This window comes from Polyodon spathula, chromosome 5 (genome assembly GCF_017654505.1).
Source record: "Polyodon spathula isolate WHYD16114869_AA chromosome 5, ASM1765450v1, whole genome shotgun sequence".
Lineage (NCBI taxonomy): Eukaryota > Metazoa > Chordata > Actinopteri > Acipenseriformes > Polyodontidae > Polyodon > Polyodon spathula.
This window is the reverse complement of record NC_054538.1, coordinates 69,743,000-69,760,743: the sequence shown is the minus strand read 5'-3', so window position 1 is coordinate 69,760,743 and position 17,744 is coordinate 69,743,000. Positions and strand designations below refer to the sequence as shown.

The window sequence follows — 17,744 nt, the reverse complement described above, 5'->3', positions numbered from 1 at the left end:
TAAGCTCAGAGCAGATGCTTCAGCAGTGTTGTTCATGTGAGGTAATGGTTACAGAACGCATAATATATGTTTTGTTTTGCATTCAGGCATTTATCTTCTACTTGTATAATGCAAAACTGTTAGTGAAAGAATTCATTTGGGGTCGGGTTACAATTCTGATGCTTATCTCAATTTTAAAACCAGATTCGAAAGCTTCTGTAAAATGGCTAATGCATTTCCACAAATTAAAAATAATTACCCTTCAAGAATAGCAATTGGGCATCCCTCTTCACAGCAACAAAAAAAGTGCACAGTTGTATGAAAGGATGTGCGTATGGAATGAAGGAAATACGACATTTAAAAAAATGCATAATACTATATATACACACTATAGAATCACGCTTTCCCCCCAGACCATTTTGCTCCTATTCTTACAGTTGCAGTTTTACGTAAATTAAGCTTAAAAGGGATCTTTTGTCACGCAATTTGATTTGAGCATGACAGTCGCTCATTACATTGTCTATGCAGATCACATCGCTGAACAATGGGATGATGTAATGGAGGTCACCACGGCTCAGAGTGGAGTGGGGATGAACAGAGATGGAAAGGAGCTCAGCTAGTGTTATCCACAGAGCTCTACTCACAACAACTAAAACAAGCACAGCATTTTATTTTATTTACTGAGGAATGCTAGAGCCAAATACTTCTAGATAATCCACGTAGCTGGTAAAATCATTTTAGCATTTGCCTCGCACTATCACAAACAAAGTAATATATGGGTCAGAAGAAACCATCACAAAGTCGTAGGTGTACATACACATACATTTTAATGAATTCAAAAAAAGTGTATTTGATTTATTCTGCATTTGATATTGTTGCTTTGGAGATTCTGTCTATACCTTGTTTGAGTTTCCTTGTCTATTACAAATGTATTTTTCTAGTTTATAAAAGCTCCAAATTGCTTTATTTTCACACTACCGACCTATGATCATTCAGAATACAAGATTTCTGGCAATAAAGTGCTCTATTATAGTGGTACTGTAATTTATTTTATTTTAGTTATTTTTTTAATATTATCTGATTTAGCTTTATGTTCCTCATCACAATCAAATGAACACCAAGTGGTGCTGTGTGCTATGCCTTTTTGAAATAAGAGTAAATACATTTTTTAAAAAGCATTTTGCTTGGGAATTGAATGCAGACATTATATTAGGATTTTCGCACACTATTTACACATTTTAATTGTCTGTCGTATTACGGTTTCTCGATTTTACTACTCGGAATCACTGGCTTGTATTCATGCGTACAGCCTTTGGTTTGAATTAACTTCGGTTCCTGCTGCTTAATAGGTGTAAATTATTATTTTGTTCTCAGTGATGGATTCAATAAACCTTGGGCATGTTTGTTTCTTTTTCATCATTTCTTATCCATGGTATTTCCCTGTTTTACTCGCTGTTCAATCAAACACTATGTCTAAGCATTTGATAAGCTCTTAATTGAAAGCACAAGTGTGCCTTCCCCTTGCTGGTAAGATGGGTGGGTAACGTTGTATCAGTACTATATTTGTTAAACACCCACGTTTATAAATTGTTTATTAAAAAAGTTGTTCGTGAAGCAAGAAACTTTCACTCATGCAGCTATAGGGACTCTAAGCAGTAAGAGTTTTACCAGGTACACAGCATTGCAGACATGATTTTTCTAGTCTGTGTTTGCCCCAAGCACCATCGCTGGTGTATTGCATTAACAAATCAATGTATTTAGAATGTACTACAGAGGCAAGGCTCCAATCTATGCAAGCTGATGATAGAAGAAAGCTACCATTCAGTTGAACTTTCAATCTTTATCCAAACAGTAAAATATAAGACTGTTCTGCTTTAATTTAATGAGATGTGTCACTTACAATAAGGGGTTGATCTGATCCACCTATACCTTGATAAGCCACAGCTGGATTGTTAAAGCAGTTTACAGCACTGGCAACTCATTCTGGATTTCATCCACCACCGTGCCAAAGTAATACCGCAGTTACCCGCAAAAATAAGTGGTAACTTATCTCCCCAAAGATTTAATGTATTTATTATATTAAAGTCAATGTTTTGACCTCAATCAAATATTACATGTTTTTCAAAATGCATAAAACAAACTCAAAGAAAATCAAATTGTCTCAAATTGCAAATATTTAAAAGTTAGGATTTATTTATGTATTTATTTATTTATTTATTATTGTTTTTTTTTTTTTGTTTTTTTTTAGAAAAATGTAAAATGTAAATCTATTAGGTCCATTACCATAAGTAATGGTATTCCAATAAAACGAAAAAAAAAAAAAAAAACACAATAACTGAAAAACCTCAGCCAGCCTGTCCTAGTGCTGAGTAAGGCAATATGCTGTGATATAATGAAAAGGGAAGGTAAATCTATAATAATAATTATTTTTTAAAAAAAGATGATTGTTTAAAAAATAAATGTGCAAGTTGCAAGAATTACTTTCATTTCAAATTGAATAACATTTGGAGACACAATGAAAAAGTTATTTATTTATATAGGTGTGAAAAAGGGTAAAGAAATCTATAACAAAATCATCCATAACACTTGGTAAGTGGTCAGGGGTTCCCTGATTCTACTACTCAATAACTGAAAACGTGCTTACCCATTTTCTTCTCCATTAGATAAGTGGCTCTCTCAATAGATATCTACAGGGTGGCATATTGTAAGTTAGTACAGTCATACATCATGGGGGATAAACATTATTTAAACATTACGATTTAACAAACCATGTCAATCCCCAACTGTACAACATCACATTACACCTGAACACAGAATATGCTGAGATTAAACATTAATGCAGAAAAATGAAACGGCCCATTTGTTATGTCAAACATCTGAGATTTTCATGCTTGAAACATCTGATGAGTGACCAGCCATATGAGAAGACATTGGAAATTTTGATCCTTGCCTTTTTCATTGCATTGATGGTATTTTATGTCAGATCTCAACACATACAGACACATACACGAATAACTTTATTCTTTAATAGCACTGACGTGATGTGCTTCACCGCATTTAAAAAAGAAATACAGTCCAAAAAGTTTGACTTTCTAAACCTTTTTGCCTAGTTTTAGCAGAGACCTTTCCCACTCGTGCAATCTAGCAGGTTAATGACAGTGATAACCAGGGAGTGTTCTCAAAAGGATGGCTGATGAAAAGGAAAATGGAAATGGGACTACAAGAAAAGAAATCCTCATGTTTATGGCCCTATGGAACCACTGTACAAATTAATTGTTTCTGTGCTTCCTAGACCTTCATTAATCAGAAGTAAATTGCACCGTGCATGGCTAGCTTCTCCTTCCAACCCAGCATTCCCCACAGAGAGCCTCTGGCAGCCAACTGCTACAGTGGCCCAACAGAACAGCAGACGAAAAGCCATAATACACTTACAACCACGGTAGCAGGCTCTGCTTCAAACAAATGGAACAGGTGGAGGTAACGCCCTGAAATCTAAATGCCCTACATAGAGAACACAAGATAACAATAGCACAAAAATATTTAATATGTATTTATTTAATTTGATTAGTTTATTTTTCTTTTTTTTTCAATGAATTCTTGTGGAACACCATAGTAAACCATTAAAGTACATTTCATAGAAATTTCCAGCTCCTATTTTGGAATATAACACAATTATTAAAAGGGTTCTGTGACAGAAATACAATGATTCTTGGTTGTACATCTCCCTCCCTACCTGTGAAGGCGCTTGGCAGCAAGAACAGAGTTCCTTGGATGGGCTGGTCTGACAGTTTTTTCCCAGGGTTCAAGGGAAGTCAGCCAGCTAGGAAAGGAGAGAGACTCTGTTGCAATAACACACTGACTTGGAAAGGAAACAACGTGGCAGCCGCAGATTGGAGAGACGGTTGCACTCGTTTACCAAGGGGTCATGTAAGACAGCATAAAAAGAAAGACTGAGACCCTGTTGCATGTAAAAACTACCGTGAATGTTTTGTCTTATGCATTACTAGACAGCTAGCACAGATCCGGAGCTGTCGCCAAGGGCCAGCACTAAAAGGGACAGCACTTCACCATTGTCACAAATCTAAACTGTATCACCCACCACGAGCACTACTGCACGCATCCAGGACTGGTGACCGTGATTGTATTATTGTGGGGCGGACATTGTTTATTATTTGGGACTGTCTTCTCCCATGTTATTGTGCTGTACACATTGCTGTGTATTGCTGGGGAATTATTGTTTGGTCGCCAGACCTGAAAACTACAATAAAAACATTTCCAAACCAGATTACAATTATCTCTGTCTGTTTCTTTCACGCACTGCATCACTCCTGCAGCTGTTGCCACTCAGCCACTTTGTCACGGTGTCCCATCAAGAAACCGGATTTAGTATCACTGCTGTACTTAAAGAAGACCCAGCTGTGTTTTAAAGAAATTCATTAATTTTTCCTTTCTGTATCCCATAGCAATGTATTTTAAGATCACCTTTGCAGATGACTTCTAAAATGATAGTGCTTTATTTGTTTTATACGGAAGGTTATACAAAAATACTGAAGCTACTACAAAGTTTAAAAAAAAAAAACAGCCATTTCCAAATAAATAAATAACAAAGCTCTTTGCAAAGAACAGATTTTTTATCCTGTATCCTTTTGTTATTTTCATGTTTGGTGATCAAGTACATACCAAAAACAAAAAGTCACATTTGCACCCCAAACTGTACTAATATTAGCAGAGCTGGGAATTTGTGCCAATGATCTCCTATTATTGCTGCAGACTACTGACTTCAGCACCAGGCTTGAGAAGCTGTGTATAGACTTCAAGACGCTAGACTTCAAACTAGCGTGACAAAAAGGTGAGAATTATTATTTTTGCATGTAAACCATGCCCATGTGAATAAAAATATTGAAACAATCTGCATTACCTTGAAAAATGTTTCACACGATAAAGACAACACAGGATACAGCAAAGATAAAGTAATGCGTTTCTTGTAAAAACTACAAGGTGTTCACTATAGAATATAAACTGCTCCAGGGACGTGTGCAAACAGTATGGAAAACATGCCTTTGGGATAAAGGTGGCAGAAATTATTCAAATAAGAGACAGTTTAGATAAAAGAGGTCCTACTGTATTTTAAGAACACCCTATTTTAATATGTCATCATTTTAATGAAGTGGTTATGGCATAAAACATTTCCAATCTGTTAGACTGGAGCACCGGATACATAAACAAGTTTTCTGCACTGGCTGCTTGCAGGATTTGACAAACCCATTATCTGTTATTAAAAGGGGACACACATGATATTCAGTGGCGGTTATTTTAATGATTATGCTTTTGATCATTTCCCTTGTTTGTCAAAAACTCAATAGAAGTGTTTTTTTTTTTTTTTTTTTTGTATATTTTAAAAAGGTATTAAGGTATCCAAATGGAGAAGGAACATAACACAATTACACATTACATTAAAAATAACATTTTTTGTATTAAATCTTTTCTAAGTTCTACTGGCCGTGCCATCACATTTTTCATGGGGGCTGTTAAAAAGGTCAGGGCAACCCTTTACTGGGGAGCAGGTCTGATTAGAGCTGCAAGCGTGGATCTGTAAACTGGGACTAGAATAAAAATCCATACAAACGCTAACACTGGTACTGAGGAGACCAGCTTCAGGAGATAATTGCATCGCAGCAGTTTTACTTACTACTCACTGAATTAAATACATTCCAATGGGGGAAAAGGAATTTCAGAGGCACTTGGTGCTGCCTCAACATTTTGATTGACATCTTTCACAGTTCGACTGCCAATCCCCCTGAAAAGGCCAGAATTAAGGTGGAGGTTGCAGCGCAGGAGGTGAACTTATAGCATGGCTGCAAAGAGAGGTAGGTATACATCTGCCTGGCTTGAAGTGCTATTGGCAGCTGCTATTGGTTGACATTAATTCCCCTTAAGATGTTTTAAGTTGAGTATTTCTTAAATGGATTAAAACATGTTAATTACTCAACACAAAACAAAGCATTCCCTCAATTGCTCTTGTGTACAAAATTGAGCACCAAGCCATAACAATACGACAGTGTGATTTAATAAAGAACATTAGGTTATTATCATAACCCTGGTTCCCTGAAATCGAAATGTACTGTAACCATTACCGAATGGGTATTTACCTCCTAAAGACCCGAATCCTGAATACTTTATACCAAAGCTGCTCTTTCAGTCTGTGATGCAGTCGTGACCGCGACCCCAAGGTATCAAAATCTCAGCGTCACTTTTCCTTCAAGCCAGCTGCGAATAATGGACGCAGTGACCTTAAAGGTCAATCCTTAGCGGTTCATTTATTCAGTGCCTGTCAGGCGCGTCAGGTCCAATTTATTTTCGCACGCACTGTAATTTTATTCAAAAGTAAAACAGGTTTAAAAGGCAGTGCACATCAACATAACACTCAGTACTGCATCTCCAGCCCCGCCCCACCCCTTGTTTGCTGTATTTATCACATACCTCTTCATAGTCGTGCATACTGATAAATCATCTCCTGATCATTAATGATAAATCAAACTCCTCAATAATGCGATTGAAGTCATTATGTTATTACTATAACATCTCAAAAAGCTCTGCAAACGTCTGTGATATTCTTTGAGTGCTGGATGCGGAAGCAGCTATCTGTTTGTTTACGTCCGTGTTAGGTCTGTGGTGCAGGGGCTATGTGTATTGCTCAGATCCGCCCCTTTTTTTTCGGCTTCTCTCGGCTCCTATTGGTCTCACTCAGCCACTGAAAGGTTTTCTCAGATTTTTCCAGGAAAAAAAACGACTAGAGACCTGTGCTTGACGCCTTTTTGATGATGTCGGACAGGGTCCGACATCAGTCCGGAAAGGGAAAAATTGTAATGTCGGACCTGGTCCGACATAGGACCACAAAGGGTTAATGGTTACATTTATATTTCAGGGAACCAGGGTTATGATAATAACCTAACATGTCCTTTCAAGTAAGAAATGTAACCTTTACTGAATGGGCGAGTATACCCAAGTCATTGTAAGGGCATGACTGCAGAACAACCAAAATGTTACAAGGCTAAGCCGAGAGGCTGACCTCTGCGTTACAATTCAGAACCCCAGGAACAATCAGTGGTGAGAAAGATTGAGGAAGAACTTCACCCGTTTGCCTGTGCTATAAGGGTCGACTTGGAAGCTGCCCTTAACACTAGTTCCAGCAAGTTCAGCTTGTTCAGAATGCAGCTGCCAGACTGCTTTCTCATAGTCATCATTCTCAACACATTACTGCAGTGCTTGGGTCCTTACATTGGTTACCAGTGAGCTACCGAACTGATTTTAAAGTTGCTGTAATAACATATAAGGCCCTTCAAGGATTAGAGCCATCCTATCTCCAAGAACTACTAACTCTGTATGTTACAAGTCATTCTTTGAGATCGGAAAAAGCAGAACTTTTAATTGTTGAAAAAAGTCGTCTTAAAAACAGATAGAGCCAGAGCTTTTTGCTGTTGTGCACCTCGGTTGTGGAACTCTATTCTGACTACCATTAGGCAAGCTGAAACACTGGAGTCTTTCAAATCAAAATACTGAAAATACTCTTTTTTTAATGCGATTTTACATAATTGGTTATAACTGGAGTGTATTGTAAACATAACTGTAGCAGGGCGGTAGAAAGCCCTGCACATTATTAAAAAGGGCGCAGGGCAAAGCCCTGCTTGTATTTATGTTTTTGTTATTGTTATGTGTAAAAATGATGGCGAGAGCAGTGTTGTTTTGTTACTGTTTTGATGGCGTAGCCATACGTTTTGTTTTTGTATTTGTGTTGCAGCGTGGATGGGAAGCCCCATCCACATTAAAACCAACTTGTGCACAGTGTGACTGAGGGATTATCAGATAATTGATAGCTAGTTAATCCCTCGGTCACTAATAGAAAAGCGTGCAGCTCTCGGCACTCGGGGTGGGTGTTCGGAGGAGTGAACAAGAGCGGGAGAGGACAGTAAAAACAAAAGAAAGAAATTAAACTTAAAGGAACCGTGAAGGCTACTGCCCAGCCGGTCCATAAGGGTTACTATTGTGTTCGTGACTTGTTTTGTTTATTATTTTATTTTGCTTCTGTTTGAACTTTTTACTTTATTTTTGTATTTAAATAAAAATGGCGCATGACGCGTCTTTTTCACGCAGTGTGTGTTTTGGTTCCTGCATCTAGCCTGACATCACCACATGCAGAGTCACATTCCACCTGTTCAATTTCAGGGATAGCTGCCCGATCTCGCTAGAAACCAATGCATATGGACTGGGTTTACCTTACGGATTCTGTCTCCTGTTGGTGAGATGAGGCGAGGTAAACACATCTAGAAGCACAAATGCAGAGGAGTCTTTTGCATTGTAGTTAAGATGCTTGCTGGCGATGTGCGAGGTCACTGGTTCGCCCTGTTACTTGTGTTTATTTTCATCTGACAAAGTAGAAAATGACATTCACATGAGAGTACACTTTTTTTTGATAAGAAAGAACATATAGACATAAAGATTTACATACAGCTACTGTAGAAGAGTAATATCCACATACCACATTATTTGCTGTGTTTGATTTCATGCAGCATTTCACCACAAATCAAAGCCCTTCATCTCCTCTCTTTGTAAGAACTCTATCAGACAAAAACTGCTGTAGACTCATGAACATTGTGTTTTGCAATAAACAAGTTCAGACTGAATTTCGCTTTGATCTTCATTTCTAGTGAAAACAGACTATGACCTTAGTTATGTCTGAGTCATTGTGTCAAAGATAGAAGCTTTCTAAAGTACAACCGTCACACTGAGTAAAGTGAGAAACTTTACTTGCCATTATTATTGTCACCAAGAGTTAGATGAAATCAATAAATACAGCGTTTCTTTACAACCCGCATTATTTTAATTACAGTATGCCATTAAACATCGAGTTACGTCCCAAATATATCACTGCATAAGAAAAAGTCAAAATTGTATACTGAAGCTCTAGAAAGTTTAGTTGAATGCTGCCAAAATATCACAGCCCCACTTATTTTCTTCCAGATTTGATGTCACCAGCACCAGCCAGCCTGTCCACAAGAATGTGCAATTATTACCCCTTTCAAGAATGTGCAATTATTACCCCTTTCAAGAATGTGCAATTATTACCCCTTTCAAGAATGTGCAATTCTTACCCCTTTCAAGAATGTCTAATTATTACCCCTTTCCACACACAAATGCCACTACTGAGCCTTCACAGAGGCGTTTCAAAATGTCTTTAAAATACCCTTTCACACAGCACGAAATTGCACAATCTATGCCGGTGTAATACCGTCATAACCCTTTCACGCAGCCAAAGAGATAGCGCGAGTACAACTTTCAAACCTGCCAATCAACAGACCTTTTTCATGACAATGGCTGTATCCACACTCGCCCATAAATTACAGCACCACGCACCGTCCCTTCTATCTGTGAATTCACCTCCTTGTCAGTCTTTAAAGTTACCAATACCTTAGCTTCTTCCGGACTCCAATTACTACCTCGTTCTTGATCAGCCATTGTATTTGAAAAAAATGAAAGCGTGTTACACTAATAAAAATGTCCAACACTCCGGTATACAATCACATGGAATATTAACTTTCAATCCACGGCCACTATAGCACTTCAGTGCCAGCATAGCATTTCACACAGGCAGTTAAGACGGTTCAGAGATCAGAATGCTGCATCAGTGCCGGTTCAGAGAGAAATGGGTGCAAATTCCCTTACCTTAGCAGTTCTCCAGAGCATCGGCCCCTAGAGGACACAGGTCAGCCCTGCAGGTGTCCACCTGAACAGAATGGTGCACTGTAGCATGGGGAGGTGTCTCCACTCCTGCCAACAGAATGCTTCCTAGAGAACGACTAGTGAAAAACAGCAACTCCTCACAGCCAGGAAACAAACCTGCACTCCTTTAACTGTAGCACTTACATTTATGACACAATACCACACAGCCTTTATAAGTTGAGCCACACTGAGACCCTTGGTGCAACTCTATATCTCAGTATTGCTGCATGTTCTGTCATTTCCCTATAACAAAAGCATGCATTACATTTATAACAATGGTATGCTATTAATCAGCTGTTATGTGCTTCATTTTTTTTCTCAGAAAATCTCTGTACTTTTTTACTCTCCTATCTATTAAAGAAAAAAAATTATACATTTTAAAGAGAAAAAATTATACATTTTAAAATAAATAGTTATTTAAATATGTATCACAGTTTAGCGGTTTTGTTTTGTTTTACTTCCAACACAAAAACATTGGAAAACCTCAAAATTAAATTTTCAGGGCAAGCTGAAAATATATACAAAACTTAACTATAAGTGACCAAGACATTTGTAATTATACAAATAAAGCTGAAATACAAACTATATCACTGGAAAAGTAAAGTGTGCACTACAACACGATAAATAAACAGTCAATAAAGCATTCTTCCTTTTGAAATAATGTTTTGGCACAGTAATTAGTAAACCAGCACAGTGTGTCTCTGTGTTTGTGTGTTTCTTAGACTCCTTTTTTGGGTGGAGGGGAGAAGGGGATTAGGGGGCATCAGCTTTATAAATAGAGTTTATTCAAGTCTCATCATTTTCCAGTCATGAGTGGGTCCATAAACAACAGGGTTCAGCCCACATTAGCTGCCTTGGCAACACAGTGCCACCAAGGGGCGAGCTGAAAGCACAACCTGGTGCCGATAGGCTCTTTGATGCAGCAGGCAATGAACTCTGAAAAATGCCTCCTTCTGAGACAAATCTGTGTCCCTTTAACTTCCACCTACTTCTCCTGGCAGCTTTGCAGCATTTATTCAATGCAGTGTAACATGAAGAGAGGCAGGGATGGCAAAAGACAAAGGACCACACAGAAAGATGCCCACACCCAACAGAGCAAACAAATCACACACACACACAGAACTGTAATGTTTTCATCAGAGAGAGAAAGGAAGGTCTACCAGTTATTAGCAGATCTCCATCACAATACAAACCGAAAAAACACAGAGTATTCGAGATCAGTGCAAAATAGTTACTGTGTCTTAAAACTGTGCTCAGTCCCCTCCCCCTCCCCATTTACTGTAGGATGTTAATGTTTCTGAAAAGAATTATAAGGACAAACATTTTCTTCAGCAATACAGTCAAAATGCAACAAAACAACCATGTTCAGCACAAAAATACTGAGGTGATGTCTTGGTTTAACAGGGTGACGAAGTTATGTTTACATTATATTTAGGGCTTCTGATTTTCCGAAAACCGATACGCGATACATTGTGGAAGACAGCAAAGGAAAGGTGTGCAAGTACTGTTGAGTTATTATACAAAACCAAAAGCCCCCTGAAAAAACAAACACAAAAAAAACGACTTACACAAAACTTGAAAATAGCTAAAAATAAGCACTGAAAAATGAAAATTAACAAATTGAAAAACAGAAGCCCTAATTATATTTAACTCTTTACAAAGCCTACTGGAACTCCCTATATATTTTGTATAATTTAAAATTTTGTACACCAAGACAGCCTCATGAGATGAACACCATGGTTCAGCAGGCATGCAGTGAACCGTTACTTCAAGCAGAACTGTCTGTGCAATTTCAAAAACATTGGCAGCGATTCCTTTCATTGAATAAGCACCTTACTGAAGGTCACATTAAAATGACCTGTTTTATGCAGTTTAGTTATTCTTATGTTGCATAGGGTATTGTAAGATATAAGATGGGTTTCACACCAGCCATTTTGATCTGGAGTGGGTACTTGCTTTAACGTTATTATTATTTTTCAACCAACAGATTATACAACCATATGCAATGCTTCAAAGAAATCTTATTGCTGTGCTAAACATAATACAGTCAATGTTTTTGACAGGTTAAAGAGACACAAAAGAACATTATATAAAAAAAAAATGCATCAAACCCTATTTTTATTACTGTGGTGTTAAACGAGTCAGCAAAGCTTGCTTGCTACCATGTCTTTGAAACCATAGACCCTCAATATCTGCTTTAACAAGCCCAAACCCTGTGTTGCAACCAGTCAAAGAGATGCTTGATACTTTAAAACAATGCATAGCTGTAAAGTAGCTGGCTCGGCTCCACAACGCTGTGAAAAGGGCATATCATATACTCATTAATTAAAAGCAGTCTGCCAGCGCTCTTGCACCACACAATTGCCTGAGGAATCTGCTTGTTTACCACAGTCAGTCATGGAACTCTAAACTTGTATTGTTTTCATACCTGTACGAAGGATGCATTGTGACTAGTTCTGCATCTGAAAAACACAAATGCACCCTGCATAAAGCAGATAAGACGGCACATTGTGCTATGATCGAGGGGATTCATATGAAGACTGCTAACTAGATTGTGGTTTCAAAGAAAAGAGATGAAGTGTCTTTGAGCCACACGCAGTGTCACAGGACCCTAAGCTCTTAACCACAAGTTTTGATTAAAAATGTATTTTTTTTTATTTAAAATTTCAGTTTTACTTCAATGTACGTCTACAGCTGTGGCCAAAAGTTTTGCATCACCCTAAAGGATTAACTAAAGTCGAATGAAACCTGCTGAATAATGTTACGTTCACATATTGAATTGCATACTGCTTTGTAGTTTTCCATATACCTAACGAAAAACGGACAAAAAATTAAGTGTCATTTGGAAATCTAACATGAAATACTGCACAACTACTGTGACCTGTGGTAGACTTTTGCAATATCATTTTCATATAGTAATTTAAAAAAAAAAGATGTCTCAATCCTAGAATTCTAGGTAATGCAAAACTTTTGGCCAAGCTATACTATGGTATACCACAGTAAATGGTGGTATAGTGAATATGGAAAATGTTTTATATTTGACGCAATATCTTATGATTTCTAATACTGAACTTAATTTTTCTACTTGGTCTTTGTCTATATAATAAAACAATAGCCTTTTTCTTTATTAAAATAACAATCCCTTTTAATGATGGTGCTGCGATCCTTAAAGCCTCTTTTAAAAAAAACAACAAAAAAAAAAAACATCTTCATAACAGTTGTTGTTCATTTAGTTTTTCATTATAAAGTAGGCTTACAAATCGTACACCTTTAGTGTACGTACAGTATTTGACTAGAGTTCTTCATTCAGACATCTTCAAACCTGTTAACCATACACCAGTCTTTTCCGACCAGCTAAGAAGACAACAAAATGTGATTGAATGGGTGGAGACACTGGTATCCAAAGTCAACAGAAAAGCATCAGGTATAATTGCATTTAGTAAAAAACCTACAACCCACTGCACAATTAACAGATTTCATGATGTTTCAAGAAAAAAACAAAAAACAAAACAGAGCCGGCTCAAAAATAAATATGTTACTCTAAAAGGAGAGGGGTTTATTACAATATTTTGTAAGCTCTTATAAAATAAACATTGCAAAAGGAGCAAGCCAAGTTACAGTTATAGTATGAATAATAATAATATCCATCACAAACCATGCCCATCACTGCACATTAGTTTGCATGAAACTACATACAGTACACAAACACAATTTAGCAGATACCATCAGAAGGACTTTGAACCCTGTTCCAAGGGTCCGGTGCCATATAAGGCGATGAAAGAGAGCTGAAACAAGAGCTCTATTTGTTTAGTTTCCATCATTTTTCCCTTTTTCATTGCACTTCAAACTTGTGCATCTTAGGCTTGCAATTAAAAACACTGCATGTACTGCTCACTGATACTAAAATATGGTCCTTCAAATTCCTCTTGCTCCCACTTCATACTGCACTCAGGCATTCTTTTATGTCTATCACTATTGTATATGTTTTTCTTTTAATTGCAACACAATGTTCCTTACACTAAATTAAATATGTGCCTATTCATAAATGCTCATTTAATATAAAGAATATTAGATAGCTTACCATACTTCCCTTATCCAATATGATATTATCAGTTTGTTCATACATAATACATCTATAAAGTTATGTACAGTACTACTTATTTTCTGCTGAGGAAAATACAATATTTATTAAAATATAATAAATAAACTGGACTTCAGGTATAGAGTTAAACCTGAATGACTAAGACAACAACACACTGTTTAAAAGAAAAAGAAAAAGTTAGATGTTAGCGAGCATGCACAGTGGATTCATTCACTGCAGACCCAGTCTCTCAAGGACAATGTGAGCTTAATGGTTCCCAAGGACAAGTGCCACTCAACAGATGACACTGTTGGCTCAGCACGGCTCAGCTACATTTCTGAACTGTGTGGTCGGATAGCTGCAATATGTGGCTTATTTTACATGCGTTTACAAAATGATATGATGCACTTATGTTTCCCAGACTTGTTCTTATATTCTTTCAGCAACCAATTTCCCAATTCTTAATAAAAAAAAAGCTTTCAAACACACCTGAATACCTACATGTGCAGTTCATTATACACAATAATATAGTATGCATTGATAAAACTAATATTCATCCTGTTATTAAACAGCAAGACATTTCTGGCATTTCTCCTCACAAATGGAAGAGCTTTAGTCCAGCAACACAGAATGAAAGCATAGCTACGTGGGGAATGAGACTCCAAATATGTAATCTATTAACAGGTTAATAATCTAGTCAAGAGCTATTTTGTTATTTGTTATTTACAGTGAAAAAAGTTTAAACAAAGTGGGGCATTATGACCATAATAGCAAGTTAAGCGGTCCCTGGCACACACGATACGTATCAAAACAGAATCAGCAGACGATTAAAAACATCTTCCAGTTAATTAGAGCAGGATCTGACTCTAAAGTCTAAAACACACATTGTTGGTATCAGTGTGACTCAATAACAGAAATGCACTAACAAATATAATGAAAACAAAACTCTGGTGCACAACAATTGCAATTGATAATCATCCTGCATAGCAATAAGTCTTTCACTGCCAAAATTGCATTGTTAAAGAACACTATTGCGTCCCTAAACAACTCTCTTAGACACCACAAAAATTAACAATGGGGCTTCAAAACAGGTCAGCCATTTTTACCACCAATAACTTAGTCTAAATTGTCATCTGTAGCTTCCATATATTATTTAGCACTAATAAAGACATTGTCGTTGACACATTTTAATTGAGTTTAACTGTATGAAAGGCATTTGTGTCACTAACATTTAGCATCAGCCTTGGGTGACAGGTAAAATGCACCAGTCAGCAATTTAACGCATCAGAAACACTGAGGTGACAAATGTTCTGCCATTAAGGCAAGTGGTTTATATTTGATAGGATTCATGTTTATTTTTAATCCCTACTTTTCTTAAAAAAAAGGAGAACTTTTCAACACATCTAAATCGTCCCTGCAGCCCATTTCTTTAATGGCTTCAAGTAAATGAATACTCAGAGGATAATTAGGCAGCGCACTGTTGCATCGTGTCAGGTCACAGCTGGATTTAGTCTGCATTAACCTTTGGGGAGAACTGGAATATCAGTATCATTTAAAATTAAAGAAGCGTAAGCAGGCATTTCTGAAGATGTTAGATAAGTAATTGTCTGTAAATTGTTTGACCTTGGGATTTAATTGTCTGCAAGACACACATTCTCTGTAGAACTCTGAACTCCCTCCTTCTTTAGCATACTCAAGCACCCAACCATCTCCATTCAGGTAGGATTAATAAGCAACCTAAAAATGAAATGTCAGAACAGCGCACCTCCACTCCCTGACTTGGCCAACAACAGCAGAACAAGAAATTGGCAATTTTCTTCCTGTTACCAGAATGGTAACTGCAATTGGATAATACAATATATTAAAAGGAACTCCAAATTGCCAGGTAAATTAAAGTAACACACGTCATTTTATAGATTTGTCCTACCTCCCGTTGCCTGATTATGATGTTTGACATCATTGACAGCCTATAGGCTGCAAAAAAACCTCACCTGACTAAGAGAAAAACTGAAAAGTCTCATGTGTCAAAGTGGTATCTGACTCAACAGTGTGGGTATAAAAACAGCTCTGTCTGTGCGTGTGTGTCTGTCAACGTGTAGATGATCTTAATAGAAAAGCGAGGGAATACAACGTCGTATCAAGGTTCGGTCTAAATGAATAAATGCTGTGTCCCAGTTGTCAGTTATTGTTCTTTCACAAACTATGAAGGCCTGTCTGGCTTCATCCTGTTCTCTCTTACACTGATGTAAAAGGAGCACAATCCTTTGACTTACTATTCAAAAATTACAACTGGAATGCAAATAAACATCTGCTGCCAATAAGGAAAAGAGAGGCAGCAAGTAACACAGAGCTGAAAACAAACAGCGCAAGAACTACGCGCTTCATGACAAGCAGATAGACTGGCCGGAATGGGATTTTCTTTATCAACTGTATAAATCAAGTCTGCTTTGTGGCACAAGGTAAAACAAAAAAAAAAAACTGTATGCAGCAGTGCTGCAGAATATCAAAAATGAATAGGAGCCAAAGTTGGCAGGTCCCGAGGTAGGCTGGGCAGAGGGGCGGGGCCAGCGTGCTGACAGATAGTTAACAACCAGGAAGTGGGCGCCCCGCGGATCGGGGGCATGGTCAGTGTGCCGGAGTGAACGGGAGAACCCAGCCTGTACTTTTCCACTGATCAAGGTTACCCGCAGACAGGGTGGGGCCCCGACCCCTCCCTTTTAGAAGGTTCTATGGATCCCTCTGGCCTGGGACTTTCCGGACTGGGACTTTCCGGCCAGGTGAGGTATCTAGTTCTGGATTGGCTGGAGCGAGCACTGCCTCCCTCCAGATCCCCTATAAAAGGGAGTGGGAGCTGGATACCAGGGTCAGACTGAAAGAAGGAGAACAGAACAAAGAGAAGAAGTGAAAGAGATAAAGAGAGAAAGAGCTAAAGAGAAGAAAGAGCCGGCTAGTAGAAGAGTGAGCTGTGGCTGACAGCAGCCTTGTTAAGCAATAATTGTAGCTAAAGTTTAATAAAAAGTTTAGCCTTGAAACCTTGCCTTCCGTCCTTCCTAACACCGTCATATATATATATATATATATATATATATATATATATATATATATATATATATATATATATATATATATACACACATACACATATACACACACATACACTGTTGAGGAATCTACTGTTGAAACTCATATTTCATTGCACACAGGCATTATTTCAATATGCTTCTGAAAGTGCAAAGCAACAACAACAAAATCTTTAAAAAGTAATTGACCAGAGTGCAGACTTCACACCTCCATGCGTCATAAAGAAATTAATTGAATTATAAATGCCTCTCTTCACCAGACTGGCCACCACACACACCACATGACAGCTGTAGTGTTGTGTGTGTGTGTCTATATATATATATATATATATATATATATATATATATATAAGGGATTTCCCATTGGGATTTCGCTTCTGACCAGATATGAAATAGTCAGAAATGCTGCTACTGTAATTTGATAAACCGCTAATATCCCCAAATGGAATTGAAAGTCAGCACTTTCATATTTCTGTCTATAAAGGGATCTCAGTAAACAGATTTAGAAAAAATGTAAATTGCAGGCATACTGATAGATGTAATAAAGCCAGTTTAAATATGCGCTGACCTTTGAAATGAACTGCAATCCGTGTCGTTTGGCCAAGGCTCTTGCTGCACGGCTGTCTCCCTCCATTTCCACTGCGTAGAATACATGGGATTTAGTGCTGGCGTGCCCTCTGGTGGACACTAGCAGGCATCGCCTCACACTGGTTCCAAGCAGCAGCAGCAACAACAGACATCTCTTCATCTCTATGACAAACAGTTGAGAAGAAAATCAGACATTTCTGTGGCCTTCTAAATTGTGTGTGTGTGTGTGTGTATATATA

General features: G+C 37.7%; 1 protein-coding gene across 1 annotated transcript in view; it reads right to left on the bottom strand.

Moving 5' to 3' along the window:
• The window catches only part of LOC121316242 (PC3-like endoprotease variant B), a 316,516-nt gene that overhangs the window by 287,652 nt on the left and 11,120 nt on the right, over nt 1-17,744 (bottom strand). Inside the window, exon 3 of the mRNA XM_041251182.1 lies at nt 17,486-17,667. Coding sequence (XP_041107116.1) covers nt 17,486-17,665 — 180 coding nt within the window. The 5' untranslated portion in view covers nt 17,666-17,667. The remainder of the gene's footprint in view (nt 1-17,485; nt 17,668-17,744) is intronic.